Source organism: Cyrtonyx montezumae, unplaced genomic scaffold (assembly GCF_038088225.1).
Source record: "Cyrtonyx montezumae isolate F1298 unplaced genomic scaffold, pur_monq_1.0 scaffold_3, whole genome shotgun sequence".
Taxonomy (NCBI): domain Eukaryota; kingdom Metazoa; phylum Chordata; class Aves; order Galliformes; family Odontophoridae; genus Cyrtonyx; species Cyrtonyx montezumae.
In genome coordinates this window covers 74,915,962-74,928,096 of record NW_027072034.1, presented here as the reverse complement: position 1 = coordinate 74,928,096, position 12,135 = coordinate 74,915,962, and the positions used below count along the sequence as shown (strand labels likewise).

Here is a 12,135-nt window from a genome sequence, read left to right as displayed (position 1 = left end):
CAGCAATATAGGCTGTGACCTAAAAAGGAGACTGGCTGCTCTAAAAGAATCCGAACAGTGTAACCCCAGTGTGCTAGCTCTCTTTCAGATGTCTGTTAAACAGCAAACACAGAATTAAATTGGATGGGGGAAACTTCACAGATCACACAGAAAAACAACAGATTCTGGTAAATAGTACTTGATGATGTCTAATTGTGATTTGGGTTGTGTGTGGAATTCACACATTAAACTGAAGACATTTTTAGGAACTTAAGTGAATTAGCATGCTGGAGACAGAGAAGCTATTTTCACCTGACTTTTTTTTTTTTCCTGTAGTCATTAATATCGTGCCTGAGGTAGACATGAATGAACCATTGTTCCTTCAAAATTAAAAATTTTGAGGGCTCGCTTTTACCATATACAGAAAAACATCTATTTGCACTTTCGCACTTCTGACAGTGTTGATGAAACTCAGGCACGAGTTCATAGCAGACTGAGTTCTGTAGTTAGAATTTATTTGTGGATGGATCAGTGTGGGGCTGTATTTTGAGCATTTGCTGTTGGTTGTGCTTCTGTGGGATTTTGCTCTGTGCTTCTCAGCTTGCTGCAATGGGCTTACAGCATGAAGCTCTCCTTAGCGTTAATGGCAATGCTGCACTGGAATTGATGGAGAAAGGAACCACATGAAGCCACGGCCTGACCCAGTGAGTGCTGTAGTGGATGACTGTCAAAATTCACACTGCTGCCAAATGGGAGATGCTAGGGCAAGTCATGTAAAGCAAATGGTAGATACAAAGACCAGAAAAGCATTTTAAAAGCTCTCTAAGGCATTTTCTCTCCCTCTATTAAAGAGCCCATAGATTGTCTGAACAATAATGACTGGTTGTTGTTAAGGGTCCTGTATGAATACCAGGAAATGGCCATGGGATATTACTTCTGCTGCGTAAAAGCACAGCTTAGGCTGTATTATGAGAAAGAGAGCTCAGCAATACGCTGGCGTATTTGCCTTCACTGTCTTCACTGATTTTAGTGGGGAAAAGGTGAATAGGGGATCACTGATACACTCAGGCTTCAGATTTATTACCCTCAAAAGATGCTGAAAAGAGAGAAGCCCCTTAAAACCATTTTTCTGGGAGGCAGAAACAGGACCATTAAAGATTGGAGGGCTGACATCTGGGTCAGCTGAAATTTTATGTCCTTCTTATCCTCAAGGAAGTTGTGGCAGGTTTTTTGCCAGTGAACAACATGGAGCTAGAAAATAATTCCACTGAGACATGTAGAGAGATACATCATTTTTCTACAAGCCAGCAGACCTACTGACCAGCATTCTTTTCCCTGATGATTATTTGTATTAGCCCTCCAGCTCTCCTTTGACTTCAGAAAGGAGTCACAACCTGCTTACTATCAGACAGCAAACACGATGTGAAGCCCTCTGCAAAAAGCAAATGCGCCTCTCTTAAGAGTTATTTTAGGGTCTAAATTGCAATTTTGCTAGGTGTACTTCAAAAATGGACATGAAAAGGTAGAGTTGAACTCAAAAGATTCTTACCTTTAAGGTCCAGGGACAACCAAGTAAATTCAAGGGCTCTACTTCTCCTCAGTATGTCATTTATTTCTAGTCTCCCATTGTCATACTTGTGTATCTGTGATTCTGTTTGTTGCAGAAGATAAAACTACAATCTGCTTTGTATGCTAGTTGTTCATTTTAGGGGGTAATTTTTGATGTTGTTATTGAAATATTGAAATGTCTTTACTGTTAGACCAGAATTCTGCATTTCTGCTTATCGTAATTATAAAGCATGTAGCATTTATGCTCAAACCGGGCCTGGTTCCCTCCCAGGGAGCAATTTCACTTACCAAACCCATCTTATAATTAACTAAAGTTTGCCACAGGAAATTACTTTTTTTTCTACATACTTCTCACTTCAAATGAATCTGACTGTGGAAGAGGACGTCCAGATTTCAAAACTTGTAGGTTGGTTATTGTGTTTGGAGGAAGGAACAGAAAGAGAGACACTATTCATAGAATCATAGAATCACTCAGGATGGAAAAGACCTCAAAGATCATCGAGTCCAACCATGACCTAACCATAGTACCCTAACTTTAACAACTCTCTGCTAAATCATGACCCTGAGCACCACATCCAAATGGTTTTTAAACACATCAGGTATGGTGACTCAACCACTTCTCTGGGGAGCCTATTCCAGTGCTTAACAACCCTTTCTGTAAATAAGTATTTCCTGATATCCAACCTAAACTTACCCTGGCACAACTTAAGGCCATTTCTCCCCGTCCTGTCACCTTTCACCAGTGGGAAGAGACCAGAGTAGAAGAAGCACCTTTCAGATATTGGAAGAGAGCAACAAGGTTTCCCCTCAGCCTCCTTTTTCCCAGACTAAACAGCCCCGATTCCTTCAGTCGAGAAGAAAGAGAAAGTCTCGGATGTGAAGTGTGCAGGATGCCACACTTTGTACAGGAGAAGTCATTGAATCGTAGAATCACCAAGGTTGGAAAAGACGTACAAGACCATCCAGTCCAACTGTCTATCAGCAATAGTTCTCTCTAAACCATGTCCCACAACACAACATCTAAACGTTCTCTAAATACTTCCAGGGTTGGTGACTCCCTGGGTAGCTCATTCCAGCATCTGACCACTCTTTCAGAGAAGAGGTATTTCCTACCATCCAGTCTGAATTTCCCCTGGTGCAACTTGAAGCCATTCCCACTAGTCCTGTCACAAATTACAAGAGTGAAGAGGCCAACCTCCAGCTCACTACAACCTCCCTTCATGTAGGGATAGGGAGCAATAAGGTCTCCTCTGAGCCTTCTCTTCTCCAGACTGAACAATCTCAGTCATTGTTCACTTGGTTTTTATTTATCTTGGTTCCTGAAGTTTTCAAGTATTTTTTTCTCACCAGACTACAGCTGACCAGAGACAAGACTATCATGCTGTATCAGGAGGGCTCCTAGTGTTGTTTTCTGCATTCTTCATCATTGTTATATGGTGCAACAAACATCTCCCTGTGCTGTGACAAAAAACTGTGCTAATGATAACAAACTGTAGCTCTCCTTACTACTGCAGATGTCTCAAAGGTTAATTCCAGCTGTTTACATAATGGGCACATCCAGAGAATGCTTTCAGCAGCAGGGCATTTTGTAACTGGCATCTCACTGTTAAATTTGTCTCTCTTATCTAAGTCTGACTGACTTTTGTCAGGGTACTGCGTGTCAGTAAATACAACACCAAAGACAGGCACACAGTCAAGATGGACAAGATATAAAGTCTTCCTATCCTGTTCTGTTGGAAGATAATACAATGGGGTATCATAGTTGGTCAAAGAAACAAAATAAAAAGATTTTTTATTTTTTTCAAAGAGGGAGGAATTAAAAAACGAGACAGAGGGAAATGTTCTATTTCACTTCCCCTGAGCAAACATGTAATTTCCATGATTTCTTTTTAATGACTCTCTTCTGAAGCTAGTAGGTACTGATTTATGAAAAGCTGTAAAAGATCAGGTGGAACCCTGCAGGACGTCGTTTACAGCTGCACGGATTGCAACCCATCTAATTTGTCTGGTAAAGCGTGAGCTCATGGCGCACATCACCCAGCCCATAAATTTAATGTTCAGACCTTCTGTCTAGGGGCTGGGTCAAGGGGGAAAAAAACGTCAATGAGTGCAGATGCTCTGAAAGCCCAGCTTTCCCTTGGTGCACACGAGGAGACATCACAGGCTCTTTGCTGTGAGACAAATTCCAGTTCATTGATAAACTGTCCAGATGTCCTCTCTGAGGAGGAAAGTAACTAATTTTGGTTTGGAATCCTACAAGGAGAAAAATGATACTTTACAGTGCTGGTTATTCTGAGGTCACCTACATTAAAATTAGGTCATATTTTTTGTCCTGATGATACTTTGATCCAAGTAATAAACATAAAAGCTCTTCCAGGCCACTCTAATTCCTAATCCTAGAGCACTGTTCTATCTCAGCTTGTTTATACTTTTTTTTTTCTTTTTTTTTTTTTTATTAGTGATTCTTGAGTCAGTCCCTATTTTAGATTTAAGTGGAAAAGATGTACAAGGCTGGAAAAAAAATCTTCATGCTTTATCATTAAGTACACTTCATAAATACTCTTAATAAATGCCTTGGGATTCCAGACACTATACACAGAAAACTATAAATAAAAAGCATTGGCTCTTTGTGGGACAAACAGTAGTTAAGGAGATTCAGGCTGTACAGCTACTGGATAAAAATATTTTGAGCTTGATTTTCCCACCTGAGCTTTTAGCTGGAGCCTATTTAAACCAGAGCAGGCTTCTGGTGTCTTCTGTCACCACATCTGCTCCCAGTGGGAGTGAATTCTGCAGCTGGAGTCAGTGGCACCTCCAAAGTCCCTTGCAGAGGCAGCAGAGCCTGTCCTGGCTGGGATACGGACAAAAAAGAGTGGGCAAAAGTGCTCAGGCAGCTGCATCCCTGCACTGTGACCTGATGTAGACTGTTGCTCAATCTGCAGAAGTGTGGGTCCAGCTGTGATTTGCAAGTTAAGGTGTGGGTCCAGCTGTGATTTGCAAGTTAAGATTTTCAATCACCTGATAAGCTCTTCAGGTGTATCTCCTCACTCCAGAATGGAAGAAAGTATTAAAATCATTTCCTAGTTTTGAAAGAAATCAGCTGATTGATAGGAATTGGCGTAATGTTAAAAGTAAAGGTGCTGTTTTATATGTAGTCAATTCCAATAACTGCTGTACTGCAAAGCTGCACTGTTATTTTCTTCTCAGTGGTGTCACTATCCCTAAAGGTGTTCAAGAAATATTTAGGTGTTGTACTGAGGAACGTGGTTTAGTGGGAGATGTTGGTGATAGGTGGACAGTTGAACTGTATGATCTTAGAGGTCTTTTCCAACCTTGGTGATTCTATGATTCATCAGAGGTGAAAGGTAAAATTCTAGGTGTCACTTACGTAGTATTTCTTGACCAAGTACATGGCAGATTGACTGCAGGAATATGCTCTTCTAGAGCTACTGATCTTGGTGGAACTTGGTAAGGACTTTGTAAGGGAGTTTAAATTTACTGGTGTTTGAACATTTGGTTCTCTCTGGGGCTCTTTTTAAATTCTCCCTTTGCCTTTCTTTCAGTGCTGAGGGATGGCTTGGGTTGTGAGTGAAGAAAGTGTTTTGAAGTCCAGATCAGTTCTCTGGTACCAGTAACTGTAACCCACTTTTTACCAACTGCAGCATCATGATCTTTAAATGATCACCTCTCATTTTCACTTTTTTTTCCAGTGACAGAAGTCATTTCAGATGGATTTAGATGTTGTTGTCAAATTGTATTTCAAATGGTGTTCATTAAAGTCGCAGGGAAAAAAAAAAACAAGCATACAAGCAAATTAAAAAATAATAAAATTTTATATTTTTTTAATATATGTATAAATATATATAGACAACTACGGAACAAATAGGCTGTAAAGTTGCAAAGAGAACTGCTTTGAATGACTTCTAAGTAAGATTCCTATGCCCGTATCACCATCCTGAAATCACAGATGTAATTTAAGCCTGAGGCAGACACCCATGAGGTACTTACCTTAAAATGGTATGCACAGTTTTTGGAATGGGAACTAAATCACGCATGGTATGGGCATATACTTTTCAGTGGAGAAAAAATTATAGGAATAGAGTTGATTAATAACATCTGACTAGCTGAGTGAGCCACTATTGTCCTAATAAGCACTGGGAGAGAATGGTAATTGGAATTAGTGGGGAGTCTTGTAAAAATTGCTTTTCAGGGGCTTCCTGTGCCACCAGGAAGAGAGCAGGTCACTGAGGACTGATTAACTACTATGGACAAGAACTGGGTGTCTCATCCAAGCTGCCTTCCCGGAAGGCCTTTTTCAGAGTGGACAAATCCTCTGCTTAGAAAAATGTTTTTCTCTCCATGGACTGCAAGAAATTGTTCAGAAAGCTAGCTGGACATAGCTGCCGGTTTGGAAATTATTTTAAACCTCGATGTTGTCAAAGAAGTCGTGATTGTATACTCTCAAAACTGTGAGAACAGGAATCTTCCTGCCAGACAAAAAAGAAATTCTGGATCAATTTAGGAACAGCTCTTGTGCTATATGCAATATGCAACTTGCAAGTTTGGCTACCATAATTCCTCCCTGTTGAAAAAATTATATATTTCATCTTTTTATTTTCAGAGGGATGTTTTCATCTCAGTAGCTTCTGGGTAGAATGATATTTATGGAAAACAGCTTAAACTGGCAAGGAAACATGGAGATGAGTTTCGTTTGAAGCCTTGATTTTGTTTCTGATTGATTTTTTAATTGTTTTCTAAGAAATAAACATGGAAGCAAATCAGTTCAGCATCCTTCATGAGCACCAACCTTGTTTCAAAGGCAGGATGTGATTAAGTTCACAGTCAGATTACTTGTATGATATTCTTATGCAAGTTTCAGCCTTAAGATGAACACAGTCTCAAACTGCAGACTGCAGAATACAAGTCTCATGTGGTTGCATTTGTCTTGCAATTCGCTTACCATTTGATTTTTAGACTTGTTAAACATTGTATGCCACTAGTGTCTTATTTTATATGCTTCTATCTTAATACCTAGAAGTTTTTGGTATACTGCAATACTATGTACTTTTGATATGTGTAGCTTCTGCCAAAATGCTGAACTTGAAATTGTTGTAGTGATTAGTATATTGTATGGGATTAGGTGACTCACATAATTATAATCGAAATTAAGCTTGTCTTTGCTAATACTTAAACACATTAAATTGTAGTGTAATATTGTACTCCATGAATTCGTGATGCATCAGTGATTTGAAACCACGGCTTGAGAAGCTGGAGCTCTTAAGAAAGGTGACTACACAGTGTTTGTCAAAGCTGTCAGTCTGAATGCATGTGGCATCTACAGATGAGCATAAAACTGCATGTAGCCTTGGAGCTCCTACTGATGCAAATGATAAGTTTAGACACAAAACGAATCCATATTCATGTCTGATCCATAACTTTCACCATATTCTTCTTCATTTCAGGCCATCAAATCTTCTTCTGGACCAAAGTAACATTGACATTTCAGCCTTCCGCACGGCAGGTGATTGGCTCAATGGTTTTCGAACAGGACAGTGCAAAGGCATTTTCACGGGTGTGGAGTACAGCTCCTGTGATACAATAGCCAAGATTTCCACTGAGTAAGTTTGAAATAACCACAGCCCTTCATCATTGGTTAGAGCTGGAGGTTCATATTTAAGTGTAAACATAAGAGTAGCATTTTAATACTCAGCTTCCATTTTTTTATCTATCTATTTATTTATTTAGAGCTAAAATAATGTTATGTTTGGAAAAAAAATGTAGATTACTGTAGTAGTTGTGATACACATGAAGGAAACCTGTGTTGATTATGTGAAGGCCACTGTCCCATAACTCCTTCTCACTAATGTCAAGGAAATTCCCATTTCTTCAGATATGACAGCACTGTGCATAGTTTGGTACAAGAGCATTTGTTGCCTTCACTTCACAGTTTAGTAGTTGTTCTGTGTTTATAATCTGTCTGTATCTATGGTTTCCCTACAGTCATTATGTGTGCCAATCTTTTCCTTTTTTGCATTTTCCATTAAACCACGTGCTACTGAGCAAGCACTATGTAGCTGCTTTCCTCCTACATGCTAATAATTATTTAGGGGCCGAACTCCCTCCTGCCTTCCATTTTGACAGTCATTCTAACCTTGAAAGTTTAAAACTTGAAAGTTCATACATTAAAATGCAGTGTGACAAGGAGGAGTATGGTGGTGTTCTCTTTGCACCTGAAAAGGTATCAAATACAACGATGAACTTACTGTACAAGAAAATCTTGACTCCCCATTGAGCTCACTGGATACGAGACCACTTACGAAGTAGCCAGCAGCTGCAGGGCTGATAATTAAACACATCAATGCCGTTAATTAGTGTATTATTGCAACTATAAAAAAGCTGATAATGGGTTTTTATGACAATTACCCTTTGGGGACAGTGCAGAAATCCTCCAGGAATGCCCACTTTCCTGTGAGCAACTGTTTAATGAGCCCTTGGCAAGTGTTAAACTGCTTCTATATTGCACAATGAACAAAGAGAATGAGATTCCTGAAGAAACAAGGAGTGATAACGGCAGTAGATGTGGTAAGCTTAGACGCGGTGCTGATTCTGAGCTTGAGACAACTGATCAGAAGGCTTGGCACATTAAGTCAAAATGTCCACTGGTCAGGAAGAGTAATCATATTGATAGGGGGATGGTAGAGGGGCTTAAGATTGCAGCTGTCCCAGAAGTAGCCCCCTGTGTGTACACCACTGGCAAACACTACTTCATTGTCCATTCTTTCAGGTGAGCAAACACAGCAGGCTAAATGAGTTTTTACGTTTTTTGCAGCCTCCTGCTGTCTTCAAACAATGGCTCTCAGTATTCTTCATACCAGGATTTGTGTTTCAGCAGTATTTCTGTACCTGGAGGCTCATCCAGTGTATCAGCATAAGATGAGCTAGTTGGCTGCTCTTTGCACACATGAGCTCTAGGAAGCACAGAGGCAAGATGCTCACTCACGTAGTGCATGTTCTCTTTTTTCCAGTGACATGAAGAAAATTGGTGTTACAGTTGTGGGGCCTCAAAAGAAGATTGTTAGCAGTATCAAAACTCTAGAAACTCATACGAAGAACAGCCCTGTTCCTGTGTAAGCTACCAAAATGATGTTGCTGAGGACAGAAAAAAGAAAAGTTGCATCAAAGGGCAAAAGCGATGGTTGATGAACAGCACGGTTTAAAGGAGTTCTTTGCAACAGTTTTGGAAACATAATGGTTGAAATTTCAAACCCACTGAGACACTCAAATATTGAGTATAAATGCCTTAAAAATAGGAGTGAACTTGTTCTCTATCTGTTAATCCTAAAGGGTGGGTGCTCTTAACTGACTGTTAATGCAGACAGTAAATTTCAAAAGGAAAAAAATTGTAAAAAATCCTTCCAAGTATAAAAAACAATGATACTAAAACCTAGAGCCATTTGAGTATTAAGTGACTGAATAACATGAAAAATCCAAGGACATAAAGGCTGTGTATTTGATCTATACAGCAAACAAGAAGAAAGAAAGACTTACAGTATTTTTATACAGAAGAGATCTGTAACAGGTATTTTATTTCTTTAAAAGCAAGGAAAATAGAGGACTATACCTCACAACCTGTCTGGCCATATTTACTATAATGTCATTGTAAATGCTATTTGAACTTCAGAAAGGAATGCAGAAATAAAATTTGTAGTGACTGAGTTAGTTGGCAAAAGATTTTCACCATTATGTTAGCTTCCCTAATTGTGTTCATTTAAATAGAAAAAAAAAGTCTTAATTCTTAAAAGACTTATTTATTTCCTTTGTTGGCTATTTTTTTCTATTATTGTTTATATTTATGCTTAAATACCTTAACCTGGCTGTATTATTGACAAGTGCCAAATGTTATCAAAACTTCATTGGTTTAACTTGACAAATTGCATGAGGTTTTATTACTTGTTTATTTTACACTCACGACGTCATATACAAAGTACAGAAGGAAAGAAAATAGTCTTTTTTGTAGCTCTGACTCTAGGCAAAGCATCAGGAATTGCTGAGGTTTCTTTCCTTTGTTGTGAGTGATATTTTAGTCTGGGCTTGAATTCTGGCAGGATTGCATGCCCATTGATCTCCAGATCAATACCTGGTGTGGCCAACGACATGTATTTCCTTTGCTTTCCAAAGGCCTGATTTCATGTCAGATACAGCAAAGGGCCTCTGCCTTCAGATGCTGCTCGGGTTGGAGATTTGCCTGGCAAATGTAAGAGTGTATCCTGCATGATCTGAGAGTGCTTTTTGAGCTTGCTGAGGAATTATGCATTTTTGTCTTCCATCTCATGGGCTCTGCTCCCAGTGCTGGTAACTGGGAGTTGTACTACCATGTAAGCACCCAGGAATAGTTGAGGATGATTTAAGCTCCTGCAATGGAAGTTTGACATGTCATTTTGCCTAATTTTGATCCAGAACACCTCTGTCCAGATGCTGTGATACCTCAGGAGCTTTGCTTTTTGGTTCAGGTTTCATGGGCACTTGTTATTGCAGTTCAACGTGGCTGGAGCAACCTCAGTCTTGACAGGGCTGAAAATTAGTTTATGGCCCATTGTGTGGCAATGTGAGAGATCAGAAACCACAGCACTTGCAAGGGTGTGCTTTGATAAGTGTCCCATTGTAACCATAACCACCAGGCCTCATCCAAAAGGTATTTAGGGATGGTTCTTTCTGCAAAGTGAGTTGGGGTAAAGCCAGCTGTGCTCTTTTAGAAAATAATAAGCTGTGCTTGGTCCCTTGAAAGAAATCAGAAGGGATCCTATCCTTAGAAGACCGTTCACATTTCCCAGTTGAAAAAGGAACCTAAAGGAAGGGGTTTGAGCCTTTCTGCATCTTCAGCATCTTCCCATTAGTGAGCTATTAAGCTCCTGAGTATGTTAGTCCAGTTTCTGAGCAGACACATCTCTTTCCTCTGAAAATGAGGGGTTTAAGTTGCAGTGTGAGGCATATCTAGTGCTACATACAGGCCAGTTTCCTCATGTCCTCCCTGGATTTCCAACTTGCCATTTTTAAATTTAAACCTGATTCTGAGTAACAGTGAGTCACTGGCAGTCCAAGACTGTAGGCAAGGTAGATGGGTGCGTGGCATGCCGCCTTCTGCTGAGCAGTTAGCTTTACTGCCTTTTCTTTGCAGTGCTGGTCTGGTTTTTGAAGTTCCTTGTAGCACAGGGCGTATAAATAAGGGAAAAATCAGTTCCTGGGATATTTAGTGGCTGAATCAGCTTCTAAATTGATTTTATTGCATCCAAGACTTTTCAAAAGTAGAGCAACTGCATTTATGACACGTTAACAAATTGAAGCAGAGTTAGGGGCAGTGAACATGCTGCAAAGGATCGCATTTGAAATGCACTCACAGGATGATAATGTTTTCTGAAAGAAAAAAATGGAGAAGTTGTAAAGTAAGTTGAAATAAAACATGAAAAGTGGGGAAAAAAAAGGAAGCACTTATGATGCAAAGAACACTTCTTATATACTACAGTCTGTTGTGAAATACAGCATGATAAATACAAAAGCTGTATTTTCAGTTGCTTAGTTCATCCAGAAACTTTATTTTGCTCAGTTTGAGATTGCTCTGTCAGACATTTTTGGTGAATTCAAAAGCTCACCAAAATCCATTTACAGACAGTGTGTGTGGGGACAATGTTTTACATGTTCCTCTCAATGTTTCTCTTCAACTTCATGCTGGAGAGCAGGGGAGAGTGGGCTGAGGTGGGGGGAATTGATCTCTGAAATGCTCCTGAAAACACAGAGCTGGTTTGTAGAGTTTTAGGTTACAAGCAAAAACTTTGCACCAACCACTCTCAAATTCCTCATAGTACCATGTCATGTTCCTTGCCCACTGTTTGAGCATGCTCAGCATAATAAATTAAATCTTACTGATGCTTGGGAAAAAAAAGAAACTCAGTTTTGCTTTTCTTTGCTATTAGTAGTAGAGTATTTTAAAATATATTTAGTTTCTTTCTCCCTGTCAAATATTGATTTGTACTCTTGAGTGGCCTCTGTTGCAAGCATCCCATACTCCCTTTCCCCATGTACATATGTATACATAGCAGTGTACAATTCTTCATTGTGGAGTAGAGATACTAGAATTTGTGTGGCCATCTTCCTGTACAGGACTTGCATTGATTATTGACATCAAGCAAAATGCAACAGTTCATAAAATGTCGTACCATATTATTGGGTTTGTATCTTTAAATATAGTTTCCATTTTATTTATTTCTGTTAACATATCTAGTTTTGTGCTGTTACTTAGCATTCAATAAGCAATGTATAGATGTGATTTGATTGGCAATATGTATTTACTTTAACTTGTATTTCAAAGCATTACTTACTCATTTAGTTTATATATTGTGCAATTGTAGATGGCCTCTTACTAATGTAAAATGATTTGTAGTGGAAACATTTATATTTTTATAATAAACATAATGAAAGTATTTTTTACATACTGGAATACTGAGGTGATTGCTTGGAAGACAAAGTAAATTTATTTGATTAGAAAAGTGTGATAAAATTGTAATTAAATATGGATAAATTCTGAGTGTTAAA

General features: G+C 39.0%; 1 protein-coding gene across 1 annotated transcript in view; it reads left to right on the top strand.

Annotated features, from left to right (window-relative positions):
* EPHA3 (EPH receptor A3) overlaps nt 1–10,053 on the top strand; it is a 215,294-nt gene extending 205,241 nt beyond the window's left edge. Inside the window, exons 16-17 of the mRNA XM_065741938.1 lie at nt 7,011–7,166; nt 8,574–10,053. Of these exons, the coding sequence (XP_065598010.1) occupies nt 7,011–7,166; nt 8,574–8,679 (262 nt within the window). The 3' untranslated portion in view covers nt 8,680–10,053. The remainder of the gene's footprint in view (nt 1–7,010; nt 7,167–8,573) is intronic.
* The last annotated feature ends 2,082 nt before the right edge of the window (nt 10,054–12,135 follow it).